The sequence below is a fragment of the Branchiostoma lanceolatum genome, chromosome 3, assembly GCF_035083965.1.
Source record: "Branchiostoma lanceolatum isolate klBraLanc5 chromosome 3, klBraLanc5.hap2, whole genome shotgun sequence".
NCBI lineage: Eukaryota > Metazoa > Chordata > Leptocardii > Amphioxiformes > Branchiostomatidae > Branchiostoma > Branchiostoma lanceolatum.
Genome location: NC_089724.1, coordinates 7307835 through 7333252, shown reverse-complemented (window position 1 = coordinate 7333252; position 25418 = coordinate 7307835). Strand labels below are relative to the sequence as shown.

At 40.3% G+C, this 25418-nt stretch overlaps 1 protein-coding gene across 7 annotated transcripts; it reads left to right on the top strand.

Annotated features, from left to right (window-relative positions):
• The first annotated feature begins 1146 nt into the window (after positions 1 to 1146).
• On the top strand, positions 1147 to 25337 carry LOC136429925 (proton-coupled zinc antiporter SLC30A1-like). Of its 7 annotated transcripts, none has more exons than XM_066420105.1 (11): positions 1147 to 1333; positions 6383 to 6622; positions 7663 to 7888; positions 9069 to 9210; positions 13684 to 13778; positions 14521 to 14668; positions 15403 to 15446; positions 16838 to 16917; positions 19724 to 19906; positions 21121 to 21345; positions 23316 to 25337. In XM_066420105.1, exons 2-11 carry the CDS (start codon positions 6446 to 6448, stop codon positions 23955 to 23957), a joined length of 1962 nt encoding a protein of 653 aa, XP_066276202.1. In that variant the 5' UTR covers positions 1147 to 1333; positions 6383 to 6445; the 3' UTR covers positions 23958 to 25337. The 7 variants fall into 7 exon arrangements, with proteins under 7 accessions (XP_066276202.1, XP_066276197.1, XP_066276203.1 ...); XM_066420100.1 differs by having other exon boundaries at positions 19724 to 19915; XM_066420101.1 differs by lacking the exon at positions 1147 to 1333 and adding an exon at positions 2878 to 3023 and having other exon boundaries at positions 19724 to 19915.
• Positions 25338 to 25418: the final 81 nt, after the last annotated feature.

Below are 25418 nucleotides of genomic sequence, written 5' to 3'. Positions count from 1 at the left end.
CAATTTCCACCTGTATCCATTCGCATGACCCTACAACTCAAATATGTCATTACGCCACATAAACTGCTAAACTAAACAAGTTTCAACCAAAATGGGACAGCTAAGACCCTTAACCTTTTCTTTCTTACCCAAAAGATCTCCAAAATGGGCACAAATTTTCAAGGAAAAGAAAGGTTTTAAGTAGGGACAGTAAACGTCCACTGCGCAACGCAACTTCAATTTGGGGTCAACCCTACTTTGGCCCTCCACATTGGACACCCGGCCATGAGGAGGGAACACATCTGTGAACCATTTTATTCATAACCTGAACTTAACTTTTTATATCAATTTGTTGTCCTGTGTGTAAAATACCACAAACAAGAAATCTAACGTTAAATCATCACTAGAAAATACCTACAACCAGGTCCTTGAAAATGCCTTAGACTAAGAGCGATCCCGCCGTCTGGGATCGCATAATTATCCCCCGGAATCGCGAAGTATTTTCTGTGAATTTCTTGTTCACAAAGCTATGTAATTGACATTATTCTATGTCTAAATATAGCACCCTGTGATGTTTACTAATATTCACAAACGTATCACCCTATGATGTTTACTCATCCGATCATACTGTGTTTCGGTAGAAGTCTCACCACTCTTTGAGTGTAGATTAAGCTGACTCAGATACCAAAAAAAAAAAAATCATAGACATGACATATGACGTATAAATGATTATTGTTAAACAAGATGAAGGCGGCCCGGTATCGTCAAGTATTTTCTTGCCGCCAGGCTAGGGCCATAGATTTATACATTATTTTATTCCGAAATATATAGCAACCTGTGACCTGTTACTCATCAAATCATACTGCTATAATTGTAGTATTTTGGTAGGTTTCACCCATCTTCATGTGTATTTCGAAAGGTGTATTTCGTGTATTTCGGTAAAAACACGGACTGGTCTAATTTACTGGCATGCGTGTGCTGGTCACTGGCCAGAGTTTCGCCAGAGGGTTTTCGTTTTCATCAATCTGTCTGCTATACGACTGTGTGGATTTAGTAACATGCCAATGTCGCTGATCATACTGTATTTCGATATGTAACGTTACCCATCTTGCATTTCGTGTACTTCGGTAGATACACGGACCCGATAAATAGACCGCGGCTGCGTCGCCAAAAGTAAGGATGACCAAAGTTCATCTCGCGTTACGGCTTATGCAATACGATCCTGTTGTGTTCGCTGACCAGAAGTACATCCTGTGGGTCAGTCAGCACCACTGACCGTGATTTCCGGCCTGAGGCCTGTGGGTTCCTGCAGAGCTGACCATGCAGTGGTCAGCCATGTAAATCGTCAACTCAGGTAGGCTGGGGCTGGCATTCAAGACAACAAAACTATTTAATAGGGGGAGAGGGGCAAAGGGGGAAGGGGGTGCCAAAGATGCAAGGGGTCAGCTAGAGGGAAAGGGGGGGGGGGTACTGTATCAGTGGGGTTCAAAATTTAACAGCACCATGAGACAAATTATATTTGTCTAGTGGAGAAATAGACGTTCACATGGACAACAACAAGTTTCAGGGGCTGCAGCATAAACATTTAGCATCCAACCAGCTACCTAATTTGCCCCAGGCAGGTCTGAGCCTGTCACGCTTGGACAAGTTTTGAAATTATGTAGTCGGTGCAGTTTGTTATCATGATATATTATATATCCGGCAATGTCCCGTCATAATGCAATCACCAGACCCAGCTTGCTGTTATTTGTTTTCGTAAGTATGATATGCATTTAAATCTTTAAACGAGCCCAAAGCAATTCCATAACTTAAAAAACTAGAAATATTCTGGATATGGCAATCTGTATGATAATAACATTTACTTGCTCATATGAGCATGTTTCTACCATTTTTTTACAGAATGTATAACGTTACTTTGGGCGTTTAAAAAGAGCACAGAAACAAGCCGCATGAGTCCTTTATATGTATTGGGACCACCAAAAAATCAGCACCTAGATTCTCAATGAGTTCTCACCACACAACGACATCCCATCTTTGTTCCATGGAGGTCAATATGCAATAGGATAGCGTTATCTAAACTTAATATGTATATACAGTAAAGACTAGAAAATGAATTAAAAAATCTGACTTCCTAGTTCTGAAATTGCTTGAGCAGCTGTTTTTGACATTGATTAATGGGGCTTGTTGTGCCAAGGTTTGTGCCAGGGACCTACCCCCTGGGGCATGTCTGCATGAATAATTTCATCACTGATAGCACAGTTCTGTTTGTTCACAAAGTTTAATCAAGCACTTTAAATATGTTCAGTGCCCAGTGAACCAGTCTGTCAGCATTTTAAGTTTACCCTGATAAAGATAACAGACGGTCATCGAAACGTTGGGTTGGGAATAAAGAACTTTGCTATTCTATCTGCATAACTGCAAACTCTATACATGTACTGTAAATGCAGAAATGTTCCTGGGGATTTCATTTCGTGGTAGGGAGAATATGGACTATAATGGAGTGTTCGCAGTTTGCATTTGAAACAATTTAGTAGCGCTACAGTCACACAATGGAACAGCTTTTCACAGTGGTTTAAGTTATTTAAGAGTTCACCACGAAAACCACAAACATGAAACCGCCGCAAACATTTCTGCATTTACAGTATGTTGAGGTATGGCCTGATTTGCAAACAAGTTTTTGGGGCTGTGTTTGAGGAGCTTTGGGCTGCTAAAGTGGAGTTTACTTGAGCTACTAGAAAATGCTACTTGAGTGACCTGGGGTTATCCTTGTACAGTCCTGAGTCGACTCCAAGTTGACTCAAATACGTGTGTGTATTTTGAGCTTTGGGCTGCTCAAGGACATTATAATGTCCTTGGGCTGCAAAATGCTACTTGAGTGGCCTTGGGTTCTCCTTGCACAGTCCCTGAGTGGACTCCAAGTTGACGCAAATACGTGTGTGTATTTACCCTGGCCTGACCAAAAATGGTTGGGGACGCTAGCTGGCATGGCTGGATGTCAACGTTGTTGGATTGGTAACCACTGGACCAGAAGATGCTTCATTAAGGCTAGTGGCATGTCATTTGACGTTTATGATTTAGACTAGACTAGAGTACATAATTTATGACATGACGAATGGACTGTAGATCAACCTATGACCCTAAAGTATGGGAGGGGCTAGATTTAGATCTTTAAAATACCAGATGTTAGGTGTTGTTGTTGTTAAATATGTGACAGTGCAATACTCTTTTGTAATGTGATGGTATGCATGACTGATTGCAAACAACAAAACTTTGTCAAAAGCAGGGTTCGAAATTCATTTTTGGAACACTGTACACTGGTGCACCTAACCGTAAGATTTAGGTGCACAGAAAAAAAATTGGGTGCACAGCAAACCCTAATCACAAACCTTATTGCCTCTCTTAAGAGCTTGAATCTAAAACTCTATTTTAAACCTTAAGAGCTAGAATCATAATGGTTTTCCTATTGTTTAAGACTTAGGTGGCATGTCACTGGAGATTTAGGATTTAGACTAGAGTACATAATTTATGACATGACTAATGAACTGTAGATCAACCTATGGCCCTAAAACATGGGAGGGGCTAGATCAAGATCTTTAAAATACCAAGTGTTGGGTGATGTTGTTGTTAAATATGTGGCAGTGCAATACTCTTTTGTAATCTGATGTTATGCATGATCGCAAACATTTGAATGCCCTGGGCTCGAAATTCATTTTTGGAACAGGTACACTCAGGTGTAACCTAATCGTAAGATTTAGGTGCACAGAAAAAAAATTGGGTGCACAGCAAACCCTAATTGCAAAGCTTATTGTCTCTCTTTAGAGCTTGCACAGCTCCAATTTTTGGGTGCACAAAGGTGCATATGCACCCAGGATTTCAAGCCCTGGAAAAAGAGTACCAATTATTTTGACAGCAACCAAAAAGACTGTGTGTTTGCATGGTAAATTGGCAACGCTTTCTGAAATCATTAGAAATTTCAACAAAAAGCCAGCCCAGGGGACTATTTTACAGACACAGTGGTTGAAAATTAACTGGAAGTTTATTTGCATACCCTGTGGTAACCCTGTGGGGCTCCCGTGGGGGTGTAGACAAGTGGTGGTAGAGGTCAAACGTATACCTGGCGTAAGAGGTCACACAAAGAAGGAGGTATGCCGTTTTACTTTTGTTTAAGGTGACATCATCATAGCTTGTCGCTGTTTCTCTCCACCCAGTCCAGTGCATTTTCGTTGGCTTCTCGAATTACGTCTGTGTCTGTGCAGGTGGGTGAAAGTCTGCAGCTGTGCATGGGTCCCCCGAAAGTGCGAAATGGAACGAAATGGAACGAAATGGAACGAAATGGAACGAAATGGAACGAAATGGAACGAAATGGAACGAAATGGAACGAACTAAAACATATGTAACATTATGAAATGAAATACCAGGAGATAGCGAAATATAAGGAACGTTGTAACATTCACAGTAGACGGGAACAGGAAGTAAATACATAATATAACGTGTTTTATTTCTTGAATCTGTTTGATAATAGTAAATACAACGTTTTTGCCGCGTTTGTGTGGCTACATTCTTCCCTGAAAATGGGAGCGCAGTAGGGAAAGAGATCCACCGCTCTTCCTTTGTGTTTACCAACGATCTGCAAGTGAACAGCTGAAAATAGCAGGGAAAACAAGCAAACGGAACTGAGTATCGAAGTAAGGACTAGATTATACAGAAGTTGGTGGTAACATTGTATCTTATAATTCACCAAGAGAGCATGAGGCAAGCGTAATTTTATTATTTATACAGCGTGTTTGCGTGTTGCAAATGGAGCCCCGCATGCAAATGAACCGCCAATGTTGCCAGCGCATCGGAACTGTGCACGTGGGCCGGCGTGCTACCGACAGGTTGAATCAAACTCCGACTTCCAAGTTTTATTTACAAACGGTTTTAGTCCATAACTAATACGTAGCTGCATATCTCCGCAACAACGATTTTTATACAACCAATTGTTCGGCTGGTCGGCTGTCGGAGAATGGACCCTTCCGTTAATGATATGCAAATGCGGCTCTGCGCTGCGCCACCAATGTGACATTTCACACTCCATTCAATCACGGACATGGACTGAGAACTACCTCTGAAGACATTTCTGCTTCCTTGTTCACGACAAAACAAAGGGAGGGTGTGAACGAGCAGGACATGTATTTCACAGTCCACACAACACGCAAACACGCTGTATAAATAATGAAATTACGCTTGCCTCATGCCCTCTTGGTGAATTATGAGATGCAATGTTACCACCAACTTCTGTATAATCTAGTCCTTACTTCGATACTCAGTTCCGTTTGCTGGTTGTCCCTGCTATTTGCAGCAGGTCATTTGCAGATAGTTGTTAAAATCAAGGAAGAGCGGCCGAGCTCTTTCCACGCGGCGCTCCCATTTTCAGGGAAGAATGTAGCCACACAAACGCGGCAAAAACGTTGTATTTACTATTATCAAACAGATTCAAGAAATAAAACACGTTATATTATGTATTTACTTCCTGTTCCCGTCTACTGTGAATGTTACAACGTTCCTTATATTTCGCCATCTCCTGGTATTTCATTTCATAATGTAACATATGTTTTAGTTCGTTCCATTTCGTTCCATTTCGTTCCATTTCGTTCCATTTCGTTCCATTTCGTTCCATTTCGTTCCATTTCGTTCCATTTCGCACTTTCGGGGGACCGCTGTGCATCAGGTGTTGTAGGTTTGGTGGTCCTCACTGCAGACACAGGCTGCACTGTTGGTCTTCCCCCACAATAGCAGGTTGTCACCTGTCCTTGACATGATAAGTGTAGACATATGTTTTGTTCTTCTCTAATACAATAAGTGGATTATTGAGTTATAAGTGAAAGATTTCAGAAGATACTAGAAGTGTAATGTTGGTAATATCCACCAGGGTACATAATTCTGCCACCCTGAAAAGACATGTCCAAACAGATCTCCAAACCAACGTCCCTCAGTAAAACTATAATGCACTCCTGTATTAGCCTGGAGTCCAGCCTTATTAGCTTTCCGTTCGCATTCTGGTAGCGAACGGAAAGCTAATAAGGCTGGACTCCAGGCTACTCCTGTATATCTTCTTATCTAGATATTCTAAACTACATGCATACCTTGGGGTGCTGCACTATAGAGGTCCCTCAATTTCAAACCCACAAGTGGCGGATTTACGTAACTGAGCGGATTAATGTTAATGGAGGTTGATTATATAGACAAACCATCAGAAATTCTTCATGAGATGTAAGTAAACATTACATCTGACTTTCACATCCTGTTTTTAGGCTTTTTGCTTCAATCAAGGTCCATAATTCACTCATCCTGAGAACTGTGATGGACAGTTACCATGGCAACTATCTGGTGCCATAACAATTGTATTTTCCATGTGTTACAGTGCACACCACACGCCTGTTGAACGTGTGCCTACCATAGCTGTGGTGCCTGACTGAAAGAAACAATGGGACGCTACAACGGGAAAACCTGCCGTCTCATGACGCTTATCGTTCTTACTGGACTGTTCTTCGTGGTAGAGATCGTTGTTGGTTACGCAATCAAATCCATGGCGCTAGTCGCGGACTCCTTCCACTGTCTGTCAGACATGGTGTCGCTGATAGTGGGCCTGTCCGCCATGAGGGTGAGTGGTATCTGACATTAGTTTGTTTGTTTGTATTTTGTTTGTATTGAATACCTGGTAAACCACCTTATGGCGTAACACACCAGGTTTGTACAGAACAACTTACAAGCTGCATATCCTGACAGATAAATTTGATCCACTCTCACTGGGAAGGACCCCTACTCTTTTCGATAAGCTTGGTGGGTTCTTTAACGTGATCGAGGTGTGACTCTCCTCAAACACGGGACCTCCATTTAACATCCTATCTGAGGGACGTCACTAATTGAAACTAGGCACTCATTTTCACCTGATGAAAGACAGTGGATGCTGTCTGAAACATCTGACTGTTTCCAAATTTTGCTCGAGTAACTGTAATCTTTTGTTGTTAAATATGTGGCCCTGTAGTTTGTTCACCTTTTCTTTGTTTACATCATAGACCACAAGCAGGTGTTTTCACAACATTGGACCATGTCATTGTCAAAGTCTGTTGTTGTCTTGCCTGACGCCTAAAAGATGGCGTGATGACCCATAACCATTAGTTTGAGTTGAGCATTTAGATATTTGGCAGGCCCAAGTACTTGTTGTACCTCAATAGGAAAGACAACTCAAAATTAGTACCTACTGGTAGCTGCAATTAGCTATAGAGACATTGAGCATGTTAAACTTAAAGAACCCACCACATTTATTGAAAAGATATATCCTGGTGCTACCCGGACCCGACTGAAAAGAAATCCTGGTGTAAACAGATCAAACTTTACAGTCTGATCTTTTTTGTTGACATTTTGAAAAGGTGAAAGTCACCTGTTATTCTAATCCTTAAATCATAATTTACATTTCATTCAAATGCCCGGATTATGAAAAAAAAAATAAACGTACCAGGCGGATTTTGAGGTGAAAAAAAATAAACGTACGGGTACTTTTATTTGAGGTGTGAGAGTAGGCCACTCAATATGGTAAATATCAATAGATAGCTATACAATACATAGAGTTTGAGAGGACAGTATATGACATTTCTGAAAGTCTTGAAGCTAGTATTTAGGAGTAGAATGTTGATTTTCCAGTTTTCCAAGAAGCGAGTGGTCCACCTGAACACATTTGGCTGGGTGCGGGCGGAGGTTCTCGGAGGACTGGTGAACAGCATCTTCCTGCTGGCCCTGTGTTTCTCCATCCTGGTGGAGTCCTTCAAGCGTCTCATCATGCCCGAAGTCGTGGAGACGCCGCTTCTCATGATCATCATCGGGGGAGTGTCGCTGGCCTTCTACATCTTTGGGTTGGGTCTCCTAAGGGGTGAGTTTGGCATGCTTTTAACTGAACTACTTCATCATGACAGAAGTAGCTTGTTTATTTATCTATTTATTGTTTGTTTGTTTCAGGCACATGTCCCATATCAACGTATCATGTGTTTTTGAAAAAAGCTGGCATTTTGCGTAGGTTTGTGTGTGTGAAAGTTTTTCTCCAGTTATTGATGAAGTATTGGGCTATTCTTGGTCCTGGCTGGGACCAAGGGCCAAGGATAGCCCAATTGGCAATACTTAAATAACTGAAGAAAACCTAGCCTGACGAATCGCGCTCCTAGTGGCCAGCCGGTCCTGTGACCGCCATCTGCCTCCAGTAACCTCCGGCTGAGAGCTTGTGTAAACACAGGCTAGAGAAATGTTTTTACAAACCACTGTAAAAGGCAACACAATTCAGACATAGTGTTTGCGATGTTGCACTTGAAGAATAAAGTTTCAAAGACCCCGAATCATTTTAACTCGAGCCTAAAATTAACACGGGACCCGGCAAGAAATAGACGCCGTGAGATCGTGCAAGCACCGGGAGGTACCCCCCATGTACCCGGGACAAATTTGTGTCTTCGGGGCCCGGCCGAGACTACACCCCCGATGGGCACCGGCGTATTGGGACCTTAGGCCACACCAATTTTTTTTGTTGCTTCTCCGAATATCCTCTCCTGTTTTTCCCATTTTGAAAAAAAAAAAGTTAGGTCACTATTCCTATTCACAAATTTTTACTCACAATTTTACTATTTGTTCAGTTGTAAAACTCAATAGCCACCAAAATAGATTGTAAAGGCCTGCACATACCTAAAAAGTGTGGTCACATATTGTCATAGGTTATAATACTTTATTTGTTAAAACTATTTCTCAATATCAATTCATATATTACATAGCAAAAAGATAATTTTGTTACTGAAAGTATAGTATTAGATCAAAGAAAGGGGCGCATTGCATAAAATGAGCCATACAAAGCTGTAACTTGAATAATCCTTGTATTCTTTATGTAAACCCCTTATCTTCACCCCAGTCACTACATCATGTATTTGCAAAAACTAAAAAAAAATATTTTTTTTCCCTGTCGCTCCAATTTTTTTCGATCAACAAATAAAATTAGTGTGGCCTAAGCATTAGCCACATCAGTAAGACAAAAATTGAGATTGAAATGTTTCAATTTTAAACATTATTTATAGGTCTTATCGTTGGGAGACATGCTCATCTCCATTCCAAGGAGAACCCAGCAGAACGAGAACGTGCCGGGCCTGCGGAGACGGGCAGCAGGGAACTGGTGTCGGACACAGACTCTGGCTTCGACGTGGACCAAACTGACATCAGGTAAAATCTGTCTTCCTAAAATAGAAAATATATATGGCTCTAGTAGTGCTGCGGACCGGTACCCAGTAGGTACAGGTCCAAAATACCGAATCATGAAGAACCAGTACTGTACCGATATAGATTTACACCAAGTCTATGCTTATTTTGTGACTGATCTCCTAACCTCATGGACTCATGCAACACCAAACGTGACCAAAGTGACACATAACAGGTACAATGTTCAGGTACAGGTCCGGACCTGTACCTAAACCTCTGTACGGCTAACTGTATCTGTACCTGATGTTACATTTAGGTACGCAGCACTAGGCTCTAGTGAAGTTACAAATGTGTAGATGTAGGCACATTGGCGCACCATATCCTTTTGTGTATTTTTTTTGACAGATTATCGTGGGAGGCTTGGTGGGCGTTGCTCCACGGCCAGGGAAAAAAGGTCCTGGAGAGTGCTTTTCCCAAGGGCACCATGTCGGGGCATGGTGAGCATTGAACCCGGGACCTACTGGTCCTGAGTCCAATGCTCTGACCATTGCATCACACCTACGCCAAGTCTTTCCACAGTGGGGAGGGAATGTTAGACGTCAGTACTTGGTAGAATAGATGTGAAGGTGTCAATTGTTACTGTAAATGCAGAAATGTTTGCGATGGCTTTATGTTTGCTGTTTTCGCGCTGAACTCTTTACCGCGAACTTCATACCACCGCAAAAAAAATTCCATTGTGTAGCTGTAGCGCTACTATTGATTCAAATGCGAACTCAAAACCACCACAAACACTCTATTTTGTCCCTAGCATGAAATTAAATCTCCTCGAACATTTCTGCATTTACAGTACCTTGTTGCAACATGTCTTGTTGAAATTTTACATTTAAGTGCAGAAGTAGTACTAGTAGTTAAGCCCACAGGAACATGCCCATGTACTCCTGGGTGAGAGTCAACAATTGGACCATATAGTATAAAAATGTATCAAGTACAAATTGAATATTCTGATGCACAGCGCTTTTACCTTGCACCCTCCGGACTTAACTGATTTGATTAAGTCGCCGGCCTTGGTGACTTTTAGCCCTTTCATCCAGTGTTAAGTGTTTTAGATGTGTGTCTTTTACATTGTTTGGACTGTACTGTGCAATATAGATCTAGATCTTCTTTTCTAAACGAGGCACATGCTCCGGACCGGGTTTCGCGTCCTTGTCCTGCTTGAGTTCTAGAGCAAAAATATATCCCCACTGCTGGAGTGCCCAACAAACGGTACTAGTTTGATATTGCTCATTTTAGTTACTAGTGCTTGGCTGTACAATAACCGTGCAGGCTCAACGTACGCATTCTAGAAATACCCTCAACCCGACAATTGTCAGGGCTAGTTGTAGCATACAGAACAAGCATGTGCAAACCGACAATTGTCGGGCTCAGCAGGATTAGGGTTAAGATGCGACACCTGGTCTGGAGCAGTCCGTGTGTCCCCACAAACCACCTGTCCATCATAAGAACCATAAATTGAATAACATATATATACTTCAGAGCGCATATTTTCCATCTTTTGTATCTGTGCTGGAGAGGTCAAGCAACAATTTCTAACCGCCAACATACAACATACAACATACAGCCCAACTTAACAACCCCGTCCGCTGGCTATGGCTCAGGCAACTGCTCGCGGCCACGCTCAGCCTCTGGGGTGCCAACTTAGCTTCAGGAATCAACTTGGCGCACATGGCTTCCATAAATTTGTAAGGTTGTACTTCAGAATCTCATGTTTACTATTTTTAGGTTGCGCCGTGGTAGCGTTTCACAAAGTAGTTGTGGTGAATAGTTGCTTAGGGTTCTCACTTAGAAGCAAGATTTTTTTATCAGTCCAATTGGTGTTTTTGTTGCGTTACACATTTTTGTCAGTGTATGGTATGTGGCGTAATATATTTTTGTTCTTACCGTTCGCACTGCATTAAATGTTTTGTCAGTGCACTGAGTAATATGTTAACATCAGAGCATGGGTTCAGACTGGGTTATAGGTTTTGTCACTGCATAGTGTATGCACTGTGTAATATATCTATAACAGAGCATTAGTTCACACTGCGTTGTACGTGTTGTCAGTGCATGGTGTGTGCACTGCGTAATATATTTATATTAGATCATGCCTGTTTATACTGCGTTATATGTTTTGTCAGTGCATGGTGCATGCACTGTGTAATATATCAGAGTAAGGGTTCACACTGCGTTATATGTTTTGTCAGTGCATGGTTTGCGCACTGTAGATCAGAGTAAGGGTTGAACTTCACATATGGTGTGTGCACTGAGTAATACATTTATGTCAAAACACAGTCTGTTTACACTGCATTGTATGTTTTGTTAGTGCATGGCATGATGTTGTGCCCACTGCGGAATAAGTTTATATCACTCAGAGCATGAGATCACACTCCGTTTTACATTTTGTCAGCGCATATTTATTCTTTGACTACACTGTATTGGGGGTCTCAATTTGGGGAAAAGGGTGATCTTCACTACGCTAAGAAAGTAGAATGTGTCTGTCTGTTTAGAAAGATTGGATGGTCCTTATGTAGAGGTGCATTGTGAGTTGCACACTTTCTGTCGTTTCTTTCTACGTCGGCCTCCATTTGGTAGTGCGTTTAATTTTGCCACTAATTTTAAGGCATCCATCCTCTTAGTCCTGCTATGGGCACCATGGTTACTTTAAAGGATTATAATCATTAGGTAGATATCGTTGACCAATCAGAAGGCTCCATTTGCGGGTCTGTAATCTTCATACTGTAAACTTCGTATGGACCCATGGGTCTGTAAACTTCGTACGGACCCGGTGTTTGAACGTTACCATTAAATGACGGGGTTTTGTTTTTTATATTTCATGTTAAGACAAATACTACACAAATCAAATACAACACGAAGTACTACTAACTACTATATGGACAATGGCTATATGATAATAACGTTAATGACCCACTTTCCTTCAGTCTATACAATGTGATAAGGCTTGGTCGTTCCTATAACCACCTCATAAAGTGCCTCGGTCGCTTCGCGACCTCGGCACTTTATTCGGTGATTATAGGAACGACCATGCCTTATCACACCGTATAGACCTCGGGGCGAGTCATTAACCCTATATTGTAATCGGAACATGGAAACAAAATTCACTGTTTTTTTTTCTACACCATAGTTGAATCTACCTTATTACACTGCACAGCGATATTCATCAATGCGACATCCTAGTGTTATGCAAACGTCTTGACAAATAAAAAACATATAAGCGATTCCCACCACCGCTTGTCTTGTCCGCCATTTTGCCCAGCATTCCAAGGAACCACTGGACACGCTATCGAACAAAAGTTTCTTCACTTGTGCTGATTGTCCTGTGACGCGCGATCTCCGACCACAACGGTCGATTTGGGTAACCCTTAGCGTTTTACGGCTGGCTTATTTGCATATTCTTTTGCGGTGGCCAGGAAATGATATGCAAATAAGCCAGATTTTGCACGGTTTGCTATTTCGTCGTTTATTGATGATGGAAATGTGACAAAATGACAGTAAAAGGTTTGAAATAGGTTACAAATAAGTGCCAAGTGTGAATCTGAATGTAGATTTTTCTAATTCTGATATTTGTATTTTTTGCCCACCAAATTCTACAATACTTCTCTACCACGGTAGGCCCCCAACCAGTGGTTGGTTGCTTGTCCCAGGGCTGACCTTAGATTGACTGTATATATAGAGCCTATATATAGGCTCCCCGCAGGACAAGGGGTAAAGGTTAGCCTTGGGGATGGCTTCGATCTTTTCACCGAGTGTGCAGAATGTTGGCTACAGTGTCATACTAGTAGGTAAATCTGGAGCCATATTTGACAAGATCGGCAGATCAGGCATTTACAAAGTTAGATACTAGTATGGGTAAAACCCAGCAGGAGTTAAAACGGCCGGGGACTATTCTGATAAGAACAAGCAAAGTCAGGATCCAGACTTCACCCCAAGCAGACTGTTCCCATGTTAGTCGGCAAACTGATTCTTATCGGGCCATTCATCGATTAGTAGTTAAGCGGGATTGAATTATCAGACATTGCAATTGTAAATTCTTTGCAGGATATCGAAAGCATGACTTTGTCACTAACTGGAACAAAAAGACATGGAAAATCATTTAAAATAATATGTATGTACAGATGTCTTGCAAGACCGGTGCAATGGCCGAGTGGGTAGAGTGTTCGCCTTGCATACGGTAGGTCGTGAGTCCGATCCCCAGCCGAGTCATACCAAAGACTCTAAAAATGGTATATACCGCTTTCTCTGCTTAGCACTCAGCATTTGGGAAAGAGTATGGCAGTTAAACACACACCACTACCAGTGGACTTGCACAAAGTTGTGTGGCCCAAGGGCTTTGGAACCGGAGATGGCCGCCGCCTTATGCACCTTCAAGGTGCGGGAAGGACTTTAACTTTTTTTTAAACAGATGTCTTGATGATTGTTTGTTTGTTTGAACTGTGTCCACAGAAGAGACAGCGATAATCAGCTCACCAGACGAGAGTCCCACTCCAGCATAGACTCTGATATGGACACCTCTGTCTGCAGACCACAAAACGAATATGGTAAAACTTCAACTTTGTTTTCAGCATTTACATTGTATTATAATGTACTTTGACCTGTTTTGTTTTTATTGTAGAACTTTAGAATTTGTGTTTACTTAATGACTGTATATATACAAGGCTCGAAATACTGGGTGTATGTGCACCTTTGTGCACCCAAAATTTGAGCTGTGCACCTAATTTTTGAATGTAGGTGCACCAGTGCACCTAGATATTTTTGTAGGCTTATATATAATAGGGTAAAGGCACCATTGTACACTAAGTATATAGAATATTTTTAAAATGTAAGTATCATAAATAGCAATATAACCTTTGTTGTACTATTTGATGCATCACTTGTTTTAAATTTTAAGGTTAGCTATAGAATTACAGATTGAAGTTCTTAAGAGCGTTAAACTTTGTAATTATGTTTTGCAGACATTCAACTGTATTCTATGTGGTGCACCCAAAATTCCTTCTGTGCACCTAATTTTTTGGGTTGGGTGCACCTATTTCCAAAAATGAATTTCGAGCCCTGATATAATTTTACATGATTGTGTAGTTTTCAAATTGCTGGTAAAATTTATGCCAAATGCAATTTTATATGTAACCGAAAAAACACACAATCATTATGCCATGGGTTCAGGTCTGGACTTATAAGTCTGGACCTGAACCTGAACCTCCGGACCTGAACCTGAACATGAGTTTAGGTACACAGCACTAGTCAGGTGACACAACAGCTGCCCTTTGTTTGAATATTCTGCAGTTGTAACAGATGCCACCGAGATGAACCTGCAGGGTGTGTTCCTGCACGTGTTGGGCGACGCCCTTTCCTCCCTCATCATCGTCATCAACGCTCTCATCATCATGTTCCTAGAGGGAGACTGGACCAAGTACTGTGATCCTGTCCTCAGGTAATGTAATAAGCAACTTTTTATATTTCACTCCCCAATATTTACTAATAGACAAACATGTATATTTTGGGCTCCTGTTCCCTGGTGGTATTTCAACCTAAAAACCTGAAATATGGTGTAAGGGTGCTTTGCACATGTGGCCACGGGACTTGAATCACATCTAATAGTATATCATTTCAAAACGACTCATTCTGGGGACTTTGGGGCCTATTTTCAGACCAAAAACGGGCCAAAAGTGCTATCCCTGTCCCACGTTCGATCTAACGTTCGACCTGTTCCATTTGCCGTTGGCCATTAAACAGCTGTTCCATTCAGATTTCATAATGAAGGCAACTTTTTTTTTGCGAACTTTTTTTATTCACACACTCGCATCAGTTTCGGGGTCATCCATATAATCAAATCAACATGGTAGCATATGAAGCGGAATGACTTGATAATATACTGTAATTCACTATGTCTTCACGGTAGCAAAATCTCACGGTGTAAGGAAATTGGACATTTTCACTTAACTTTAACTTCACGGTGGTGGCAAATGATTTTCAGAACAGATGTTTAAAGGAATCATAAATAATTACAACAGGTTTTTCACTGTGATGATAAGTTCACTGTGAAAACAGTGAACATAAAGTTACAGTGAAAGAAACAAGAATTACAGTTATACATTGTGTAGATTAGAATGAAATCTCATTTGTGTTCATAGACTTACAGTATTCTTATTGTGTTCCATTTTTCAGTATCCTTATGGTGGTCATCGTCATTGCTACAACTGTGCCTTTATGTAAGTCAATTTCATATTCATATATCACGATGAACATGTCATATTCATATATCATGATGAAAATGTCAAAAGTGACTGTATCTGCCCTACTTCGTAACATGTGCCTCACTCGATTTACAGGATAGTTGAAAAATTACTTTCTCAAAATCAACCAATTTGGAAGCAATATTAAGGCTTAAAAAATGGAAATAAAAACAATGCTGGAATCTTTTTGCCAGTGACATTTACTAACACTGTTTAGCATATTTCCATAATAACTTCATGCTTTGAGTTACTAAAAGATTCTTCTATCAGTACCAAATTTTCGATGCCAACTGTACATCTTGATCACAGAGTGACCAAGTCTCGCGAGAACACGAGACTAGGACGAGACTTGTGTAGATCTTCATGCTTTGAGCATTTTGATACTGCGCAAAAACGTGCCTTATGATGATCCCCTTAGTTTTGCAAGCCTACAAAAAAACCGGCGACAATTTTCAGTGAGTTCTCACATCACAACTATGTCATATTTTGCATCATGGATGTCGCTATACATTGTGATAGTGTTGTTTGAACTTATCAGGTATAGAAATCACATAATGAATTGACTTTCAAAATCCTATTTTTGGGCCCTAATATTGCTTGGGTTTCCTTTAAGCACAGACACATCCAATGTCATCTGCTGAATACAGACATAAAGACTTGATAAGAGATAAATTGTCTTGCTGACAAGTTGCACTTTCCTGGGTGGGATTGCTGTTCAGTACCAAGGAGAGTGATAACCACTTCTATCTGATTGATAAATGTGGCATGTTAGGATGCCATTTTGCGTTAGAGCTAGTACATGTCTACAATAGTAAACAATAGTGAATAATGAACTTCATACTTCGGCTCATCATGTGCCTTCGAAGGAATAGTATGATATCCTTTGGATATGACTTACAGAAAATAGGATGTGAGATCATAGTGATCAAACATGTAAAGAAAGGGCAGTACAAAGGCTTACCTGTGTGGGAAAGAACTTGTAAATACTGCATGTCAAACACGGTTGAAAATGAATTACATTTTATTTCAAATTGCCCCTTCTACCACCATGAAAGAAAAGAGCTGTTTAAAGAGGCCGCAAAATTCCATCCTAATTTCTCCACGTTTACAGACAAAAAGAAAACTATCCTCCTTTTAGCTTCTCAAAACCCACACATTACAGAAAAAGTAGGAACATTGATCTTCCACTGTCTCGGAAAAAGAAGTCGAACCCAATAAGTTAGAATTTAGTGTCAGTAGTTAAACTAGAGTTGTAGAATACTATATAATATTTACTGTTTGCCCATTCTTTTCATGTTAAATGTATTTGCAATTAGCCTACAGGCAAGAACTTGCAATAGAATTTCTATAAATCTTACATTTTGCAGTGAGGTCGTCAGCGTCCATCCTCCTGCAGTCTGTGCCACCCAGTGTCAGGATGGAGAAGCTCAGGACCAAGCTGATGCAGGTGAGGCTTTTCAGAGGTTGCTATGCGTAGCAGCGCCACCTAGCAGTTGAGAAGCGTATTACAAGCTACAATGCCATCCAACATATTAACTTCATCTGAAGATCTCGGTTACAGGCTTACAGCATGTTTTCCCTCAGTACTATAATTCAATGTTATAAAGTAGTGAAATCTTTGACATGTTAATATGCTTTATTATCTCCATGAAAAAGGCTTTTTCATGGATATACTGTTTTGCTTGCGTTTGGTGTTTGTGTGTATGTATGTGTCACCGGATGCTTAAAGTCACCATAACTGTAGAACCTGTACATGGATTGTAATGATTTTTGGTATGTGGGTGGGTGTTAAGAGGAGGAAGGTCAAGGTCGATTTTGGGCCCCCTGACATGTGTGACTGGAACTGCAATGGCGTATTTGTAAAAATCTTCAATGTAGAAGAACTTAAGAGTGGATCGACAGATCGTCATGTTATTTGGTACACAGGTATGTTAGACCAAGATGTACACACTTAAGTGCAAACTATGCAAATGAGACCGAATTTGCATAAGTAAGGAGGTAAATCGTTTGCATGTGTGTCGCTGGATGCTTTAAGTCAGCATAACTGTAGAACGTGTAGATGGATTGTAATGATATTTGGTATGTGGGTATGCGCTGGGAGGAGAATGGTCAAGGTCGATTTTGGGCCCCCTGGTTTGTGTCCCTGGAACTGCAATGGCCTATTTGTAAAAATGTTCTAAAGGGGTATAACTGAAGAGAGGAACAACAGATTTTCATGTTATTTGGTACGCAGGTAGGTTGGACAGAGATGTACACACTGAAGTGCAAATCATGCAAAGTTAGTGTGTTTGCGTGTGTGTGCGCGTGTGTGTATGTTTGTGTCACTGTGTGTGTATGTATGTGTCACCGGATGCGTAAAATCAGCATAACTATAGAACGTGTAGATGAATTGTAATGATATTTGGTATGTGGGTAGTTGTCGGGAGGAGAAAGGTCAAGGTCGATTTTGGGCCCTCTGGTATGTGTCACTGGAACTGTAATGGCGTATTTGTCAAAATCTTCAAAGGAGAATAACTGAAGAAAGGAGCGACAGATTTTCATGTTATTTACTTGGCAGGTAGCTTAGAGAGGGTTGTATACAATGAAGTGCAAATTATGCAAATTGGACTTAATTTGCCTAAGTAATGGGGAAATCTATATTTGCTGTGTTGGCCTATCCTATATCGGGCACTTTGTTAGTAGCTACTTATAGCGTAAGTGGGTCAATGGTCAACAGCTGTTGGCTTTAGCTTGCCAAGCCCATCAATCAATTTAGCAACTGTTGGTTGTTAACAGCTGTTGGCGCTTAACAGTCTGTAGGGACTGATTTGACCAGACTAGAAGCTTGACAGCAGGTAGTGAAAGGAACAGTTTTACATGGTTTCAATGTAAGGCAACTCATTCCAGTCTGTCTGTATGTTTGAGGACCCCAGTTGAATAATATGGGAAAATAGCAAAGAAGAGGTCAAGATCAGTTTCTGTGGATCAAAGGATATATGATGGGGATCCAAAGCATAAGGTATGTGAAGTAACCAGGACACATCACACATTTGATTATGTGTAAATTCACTTTGACCTGTTAACAGGCTGTTTCTTGCTCATACCGTGTACCAGTTGTGGTCTGGCTTTATTTTCTCAATGGTTTGGCAATGGTACTGTGGACCACAATATATTTAACGTACAATGCTACCAGTTTATAGGTAACTACGTAGCACTTTGACATGATCTGGTCACCCGTAACCTTTCCTGCTTATCTATTGTACCCCTGTCTTTTATTCACCTGTAAAGTTGTGTTCTATCAACCGCTGTCCCTGATAGTTTATAATTTACACAACTTCGTAGGCAAGGTCGGGATGTCTCCAGGTGTCAGAGATACACATGAGAGCCAAAAGAGAAGGAGAAACCAATGCACTGAGGCGTAACAGACAACATAAAACAAATATAAACACAACCACCCTGAAGCAGATAAAACATAACATAACAACCCAACAACAAATAACATACACAAACCTAACACAACATAAATAAAATAAAAAACAAATTTCATGGAGATTTTGGGTCCTCAGACTCTTGTTGAGTTTATGTTTAACGGCTTGAATTACAGTAACTGTAAAATTAATGCAGAAATGTTAAAGCCACCACAAACATTTGTGTCTAGTACTGTAGCAGTATGTGGCTGTAGTACTGCCGCGAACTTAAAACCACCGCGAACACTCCGTTTTTGCCTTAGCGTGAAATTGAAACCATGCGAACTTCAATGCATTTACAGTATGTGTATTTTTTACTGTTGTTGGTTACGTGTTTGGCCCAGAAAACCAGAGGTCCTGGGTTGGAATCCTCTGACAAGTCACTGATGTTGTGCCCTTGGGGAAGGCACTTTCCTCACTCCACCCAGGTGTAAAAATTGGTACCTGACCTTGCTAAAAGTCAGTGGAAGGAGAGGGCTGGGCTCCACCTTCCAATACCGTGCCCTAGACACACTGTAAAGATTGACAACCCACTGCCAATACGGCCCCAAAAAGGCTATGGGTCTACAAATGTACCTTTACCAATCTTTTATTTTGTTATTGTCTAGATGACTGCGAATGATTGATTGATTGTCTAGATCCCTGGACATTCCTTTAATCCACCATGGTGTAAAATGGGTACATGACTTCAGTTGGGGAGATAACAGGCAATGGAAGGAGAGGAATGGGCTCCGCCTTGCAATACCGTGCAGCCTCAAAAAGGCTATGGGACTACCTTTACCAACCTTTTATTTTGAAATATTCCAGATCCCCGGTATTGTGAATATCCATGAGTTCCATGTGTGGCCGCTGACGGGCGAGAAGATCGTTGCCACGCTCCACGTGGTGTTCCTGTCCCCGCTGAACTATATGGAGATTAGCCTCGAGATTAAAGACCTGCTTCACGACCAGGGGATTCACTCCGCAACTATTCAGCCGGAGTTCTCACAGGTGAATACAGTGGGTGTCTTTGATTTCCTTCTATGAGGGGTCATCTCTAGTCAAACTCCTGGAGTCATCTATTGTCAGAGAAAGAAGATCAGGCTTTGCTACAGTCTGAGGAGCCAGAATGATTAATGATGATCAATGATCATCACAGTAAGGTAGCATTGATGCCAAATTACTCAGGGAACTGGACTGAGATGGCACCAATGCCCAAAATACTGCGTCAGTCTGGCATCAATGCCAGGCCTGTGCAACACTTTTTGGCGACGCCTCAGGGGCGAGCCAAATTTTTACTATATTGTGTGCAGATTGCAAGAATTCTAGGAATTGTACAGGAATGTGAAGGTCCATGGGACGATAACTCAAGAATGCCTGGATGTATTGTCTTCATATTTTGTAGGTGGGTAGGTCTGTGGGAGCCTTTGCAATGATTGGATTTTGGGCCCCCTAGCGACTTTCTATGGCACTGCAGGGAAACTTTCAATTTTCAAATTCTGTCTTCTGAACATGCTATAGTCATGATTTTTAAGTGGTGGATAGCTCTTTGTTAGGAAAATATGTCCTGTAGATTGGGACCCCCTAGCGGCTTTTTTTGGAACTGCAGGAGCTGATTTTGACTCAAACTTTGAAAGAGAAGAACGCAAGAAGGGGATGACGGATCTTCATAATTTTTAGTGTGTAGATAGCTTAAGTGATGATTTACATAATCATATACCAATTATGCAAATCAATATCTGATTTGCATAATAAATGAGGACAGTTAATAAATCAGCTGAATTCTATCATAGGACTCTCAAACACATGACATATGTAACTGAGAATGATCAATAGATATCAATTATGCAAATTGATACTTAATTTGCATAATTAATGACAAAATACCATAAATCCATAGTGGTAAATGATGGGGATTTCATTTTTGCACCATTTGGAAGTTAAGTAAATTTGGCCACTATTGGACACAAATCTTGCATAGAGGGCCTCATTCACATAATTTATGAGGAAATGGTACAATATCTTTTTTTGTGAAAACAAGATTTTCATACATTGGACAACTTGTGTTATTTTGGTAGAGAAGGTGATCGACTGATATGATTTATGCGAGGTCCTTATTTGCATGTGGGCTAAAAACGAAAACGTTAACAGAGACCACCGTCACCATGGCAACATCTTTTTATGTTGCCAATCTTGTTTGAAAAGCATTCCTTGTTTAATTTCAGGATGTGAAGAGAAGTTGCCAGTGTCTTCTGGACTGCAAGACAACCTGCCGCCCAAACCAGTGTTGTGGTCCAAAGGGGTGCTCAACAGACGCAGACGGACAACTGGGCACACAAGAGCAGGCTTCCATCAGGAGAGTCCTGTTCCCCTGTCTGGGCAGCCCACACCCTGAGGACGATGTATTCATCCAGGCAGGGGTTGCTGGGAGGAGGGCATCACTGAACGAGGTACTTGCAGACTTGAGGCAGAAGTTTGGGGAGAGAATCAGCCATGATGAGAACACTGGAGAAATTTTTCTCCTGGAACTAAGAGAGTCAACACTGTAGGAGTAAGATCTAGAGTGGATGGTTTCTGTTTTTCTTAAGAAAAGAAGAAAAAGGGATTTCCTTGTTTCCAGTTTGTTCATACCACCTTGTTAAGCCAAGAATGCAGAGAAAATGTATCACTACTGAATCAATGAAATTTTCAAATTTAACCTTCAACAAAACTTAAGTGCAATATCCGAAACTAATATCAGGGTATAGGTGATTATGATATAGTAAATAAACTGTTAGGTCCAGAATAACTGATCGAGTTACGGGATTTTCAAACCCCAAAGTGTCTTTCAATTCTATATGGTGCATTTTGAAAGCCATGAGTACAGAAGACATAGGAATTTTGTTTTCAATGAGTTGATTGTGTTAGACAACTCCATTTCTAAATTCATACATTGCATGTTTGTGTAGCCTAATATTCCTTTATCAATATGATCTCATGAATTTAGAAACTGAGCCATTTGTTATCAACAGTGGTAGTAGCTAAAACATTATGTGACAGATTACTCCAAATGTGAAGGAAAGTTATTGTGGAGATATTTTGTATTTGTTGCAACTAATCAACATTAATTCTCCCGTGATTTTGCTCCTAAAGCTTTTCTCAGGGTTGTTTCCTGGTCCCTCATCCAATGGGAGGGAGTACATTGCTTGGAACAGCCCTTGCATCAATATGGCATTAGCCTGGGTACCAGTTTGTTCAGGGAAGCTACTTTTGAGCAGACCAGAGTAGCTCCACAAGTCTGATACCCAGACCATTTTGTATGCCACCGTGTGATCTTGCTTCTTTGCTTCTTTGCCTTTACCAATCAACTCCAATGGAATAATTGACAAAGCAGTTCTTTGTAACAAGGTATGTAGGTTGCCTTTTACTTCTCTTGCAAACATCTTCATTAATTTTGAAGATCACATCTTTTCAAATCAATTTCTTCAGACATACATTGTGATTTGAAAGACTTCAATAGCCAATGATTTATTCTAGGCCACAGCACATTGATTTTATGGATGACACAAGCGCGTGCATTGATTTTCACCTGCTTTCAAAAAAATTAATAATTTTTTACCCTCCAGCAATGATCAACGTCCTAAAATGGGGGGAAATTTCTGTCAGTTTTATCGCAAAAACGTCCTAGATGTCGTAAATAGGCATTTGCACATATAACTAAGTAATGGTGAAAACCTGATGCAAATGTGTTTTTATTATTACTATGCAAGATTTTGTAAGATTGTTCCTTGTCACTAATTTAAAGGATGACACGGTATAGTCCCCACACCAAACTAATTGTAATAAGCCTGTAATTGCTGAGTCATTATTATCAATAACGCGTCATCCAATTTATTATTCTTTGTGTGGTTGAAGCGAACTATTCACGAATCCGGTAACAAGAACTGTTGTATTTCATTCAAAGTTTTAAAGGCACACCTTTTCTCAGCAGTCTTGGATCTATTAAACAAACTTAGCAAGTGGTTTGCAGATAAAAACATGAAAAGAGATGTGCCCTGGTGTTACAAGAAATGGTTTTCTTTGTCATAGAAATCCTCTTTTGTTCTATTATGATTTTACTGTTGACACCAGTGTTGCTGACTGTTTTATGGAATACAGGAATAAAAGACGTGTTGGTTGTGATACCATGTTTTATCGCTTCAATTCTTTTTACATGCTTTTTTTTTTGCCCACCTTGTTTTTTCCCCACCCGCGCGCAAAAGATTTGGAGTCTGCAGAGGATGTCATCCATAAAATTTACTTGCTGTGGCCTTATACAAGAGTCTGAATTTTGTTGTATACCCAGTGAGGAAATAATACCATCCATTGTTATATGCAGTTACCATTGCAGGTTTCTTTGATAACGTTTTCTTCATAATCATATCACACATGTTTTTCCCAGGAGTACATATCTTCTGACCAAGCCAGTCTTCCCCAGAGCTCTACTAACACTACCTCTGATGCACTGTGCTCTGATCAGCTGACCAGGTCCTCTGATAACTGCATGGACCAAAGTTCTGCTGCAAGTTTCTCTCTGAGTGGGTATAGCAGGAGTAGGCATTCTGTGGTGTCTAACAATTCTAACAGTTCAGCTGCAGTAGTGGTGGAATCTACCACTCAAACTAATGGGGACATTGTAGTTTCCTCCCTCCCTTGCTTGGGGATGCAGCAAACTAACCTCTCTCCTACCTCAATGCTGGAAATGGTACAGTCCTCTCCTAACTTACATGATGACACAATCTCTACTAATAGTGACTTGGGAGATACCAAGTGCTCAAGCACAGGGGGGTCATCAGAGAGTTTGAAACACAGACATATGTCGCCTAAGAATATTGGGCCATGGCAAACTCATGGTATCAGGCATGTTAAGTCACTCGAACACCTTGAGGAATCTGTAAAGGAAGATGCACTGGCCTTAAGAAATGCTAAGTCTGGTCACTTTGGTATGGTTGATGAGAAGACAAGGAAGAGGTTTAAGCACGTACAGCATACGGTTCATTTGCATGACAATGACAGTAGTGGCAAGACAGAATCCTCTGCTTAAAGACTCCAGTTTGAAAATTTGAACAAGGTTGATTTCCCAAAAGCTGAAAGTTGTAGATAGTATTTTCTTGATTATTCAAGGGATCTTATCTGATTGAAACCTCCTTGACTCAACTTTCTTACAGTTATCTGAGACATTCTGCATGGTCTAATGATATTCCTATGAAAACCAGTTCAGAAAAATTTTGATTTGTCTGACCAGTATTATGGTAATCTGTCCCTGCCATTGTTCTTGGCTGGCAGAAAGTCTAATCCTTCTATGAGTTTATGTAGTTATGGGGGTCAATCCACCCCTCAAACTGCTGGACTGCACTTTCTTATTGCTCTTTCCTTGGGCAATGAACTAGGGTCTTTAACTGACTAAATTTAGGATGATATGGTTCCTTGATGATAGAGAGTGTATACAGTTTTTTTTCTTTTTCTTTTGAGACTGCCAAATTAATTTTTACTTCATTGCCATGATTGTTGCCACATATTGCAGCCGGGCACAACTGAAGATGTTTTTCTTGAGATGGACAAGTTTACCGAAATTTTATTAAACGTTTAAGCTATACATATTAATCATAATGGCCAAATATCTGTCTGATGTTGCAATCATTGCCAAAATTGTGAAATGATAATCTGCTGTTATATTGCTCCTGAAAAAGGGTTGAGTATATTTTAAATGACTAGAGAATAAAATGAATTGACTAGTCTAACATGGATAATAGTTAACCATTGGAGTAATTATAACTATCATAATGTTATTTCTGATGTCCAACATCATTTATGAGACTATAATTACTTTTGGTTGAAGTGAATATGTTTATGTAGGTGTATATGTATATGTTTGTCTAACTTTAAGAAAGTATATATTAGTTTACCTAGAAAATATGTAGTTTGCCTGATATATATATCTTGATAAGTCACAGACTGGTAGCCATGCATGGGCTTCCTAGCAAAGGTTAGAACAGTACCAGAAATTGTGGGTAGAATTTCAGTCTCCTACTTACCCAATTTTGTTTTGTTCTTACATCTTTTTTTAATACATCTCTAAACTGACAATTACGTTTTATGTAAGGAACTCACAGTACGTATGACTTGTATGTCAAGACAGTATTCATTTTTTTTTTACTATATGCACATAAAATAGTAAAATAGTTTGCATTACTGTGTCTTTTCACCAAATGACCTTATATTTCTACGTTTTGTACAGTTGCTGTGTTTGTGATTAATGTTTATATTGTTTTCTCAATTGACTATGGAAATGGAAGCAAGATGCTGCATTAAATGAACTTAAGTGTCTAACAGTGTTAATTTCAATCTAATTTCAGTTTATCTCATGTCATGTGTTGTCAGTGATATCTGTCACAGGTGCCATTAAAGTGGTATGAAGATTGTGTATGCATATGTCTTGTTTGTGTATAATAATGTTCAACAGCTACAATTTGAGAATTCCAAAAAGAATAAATACCATACCCCA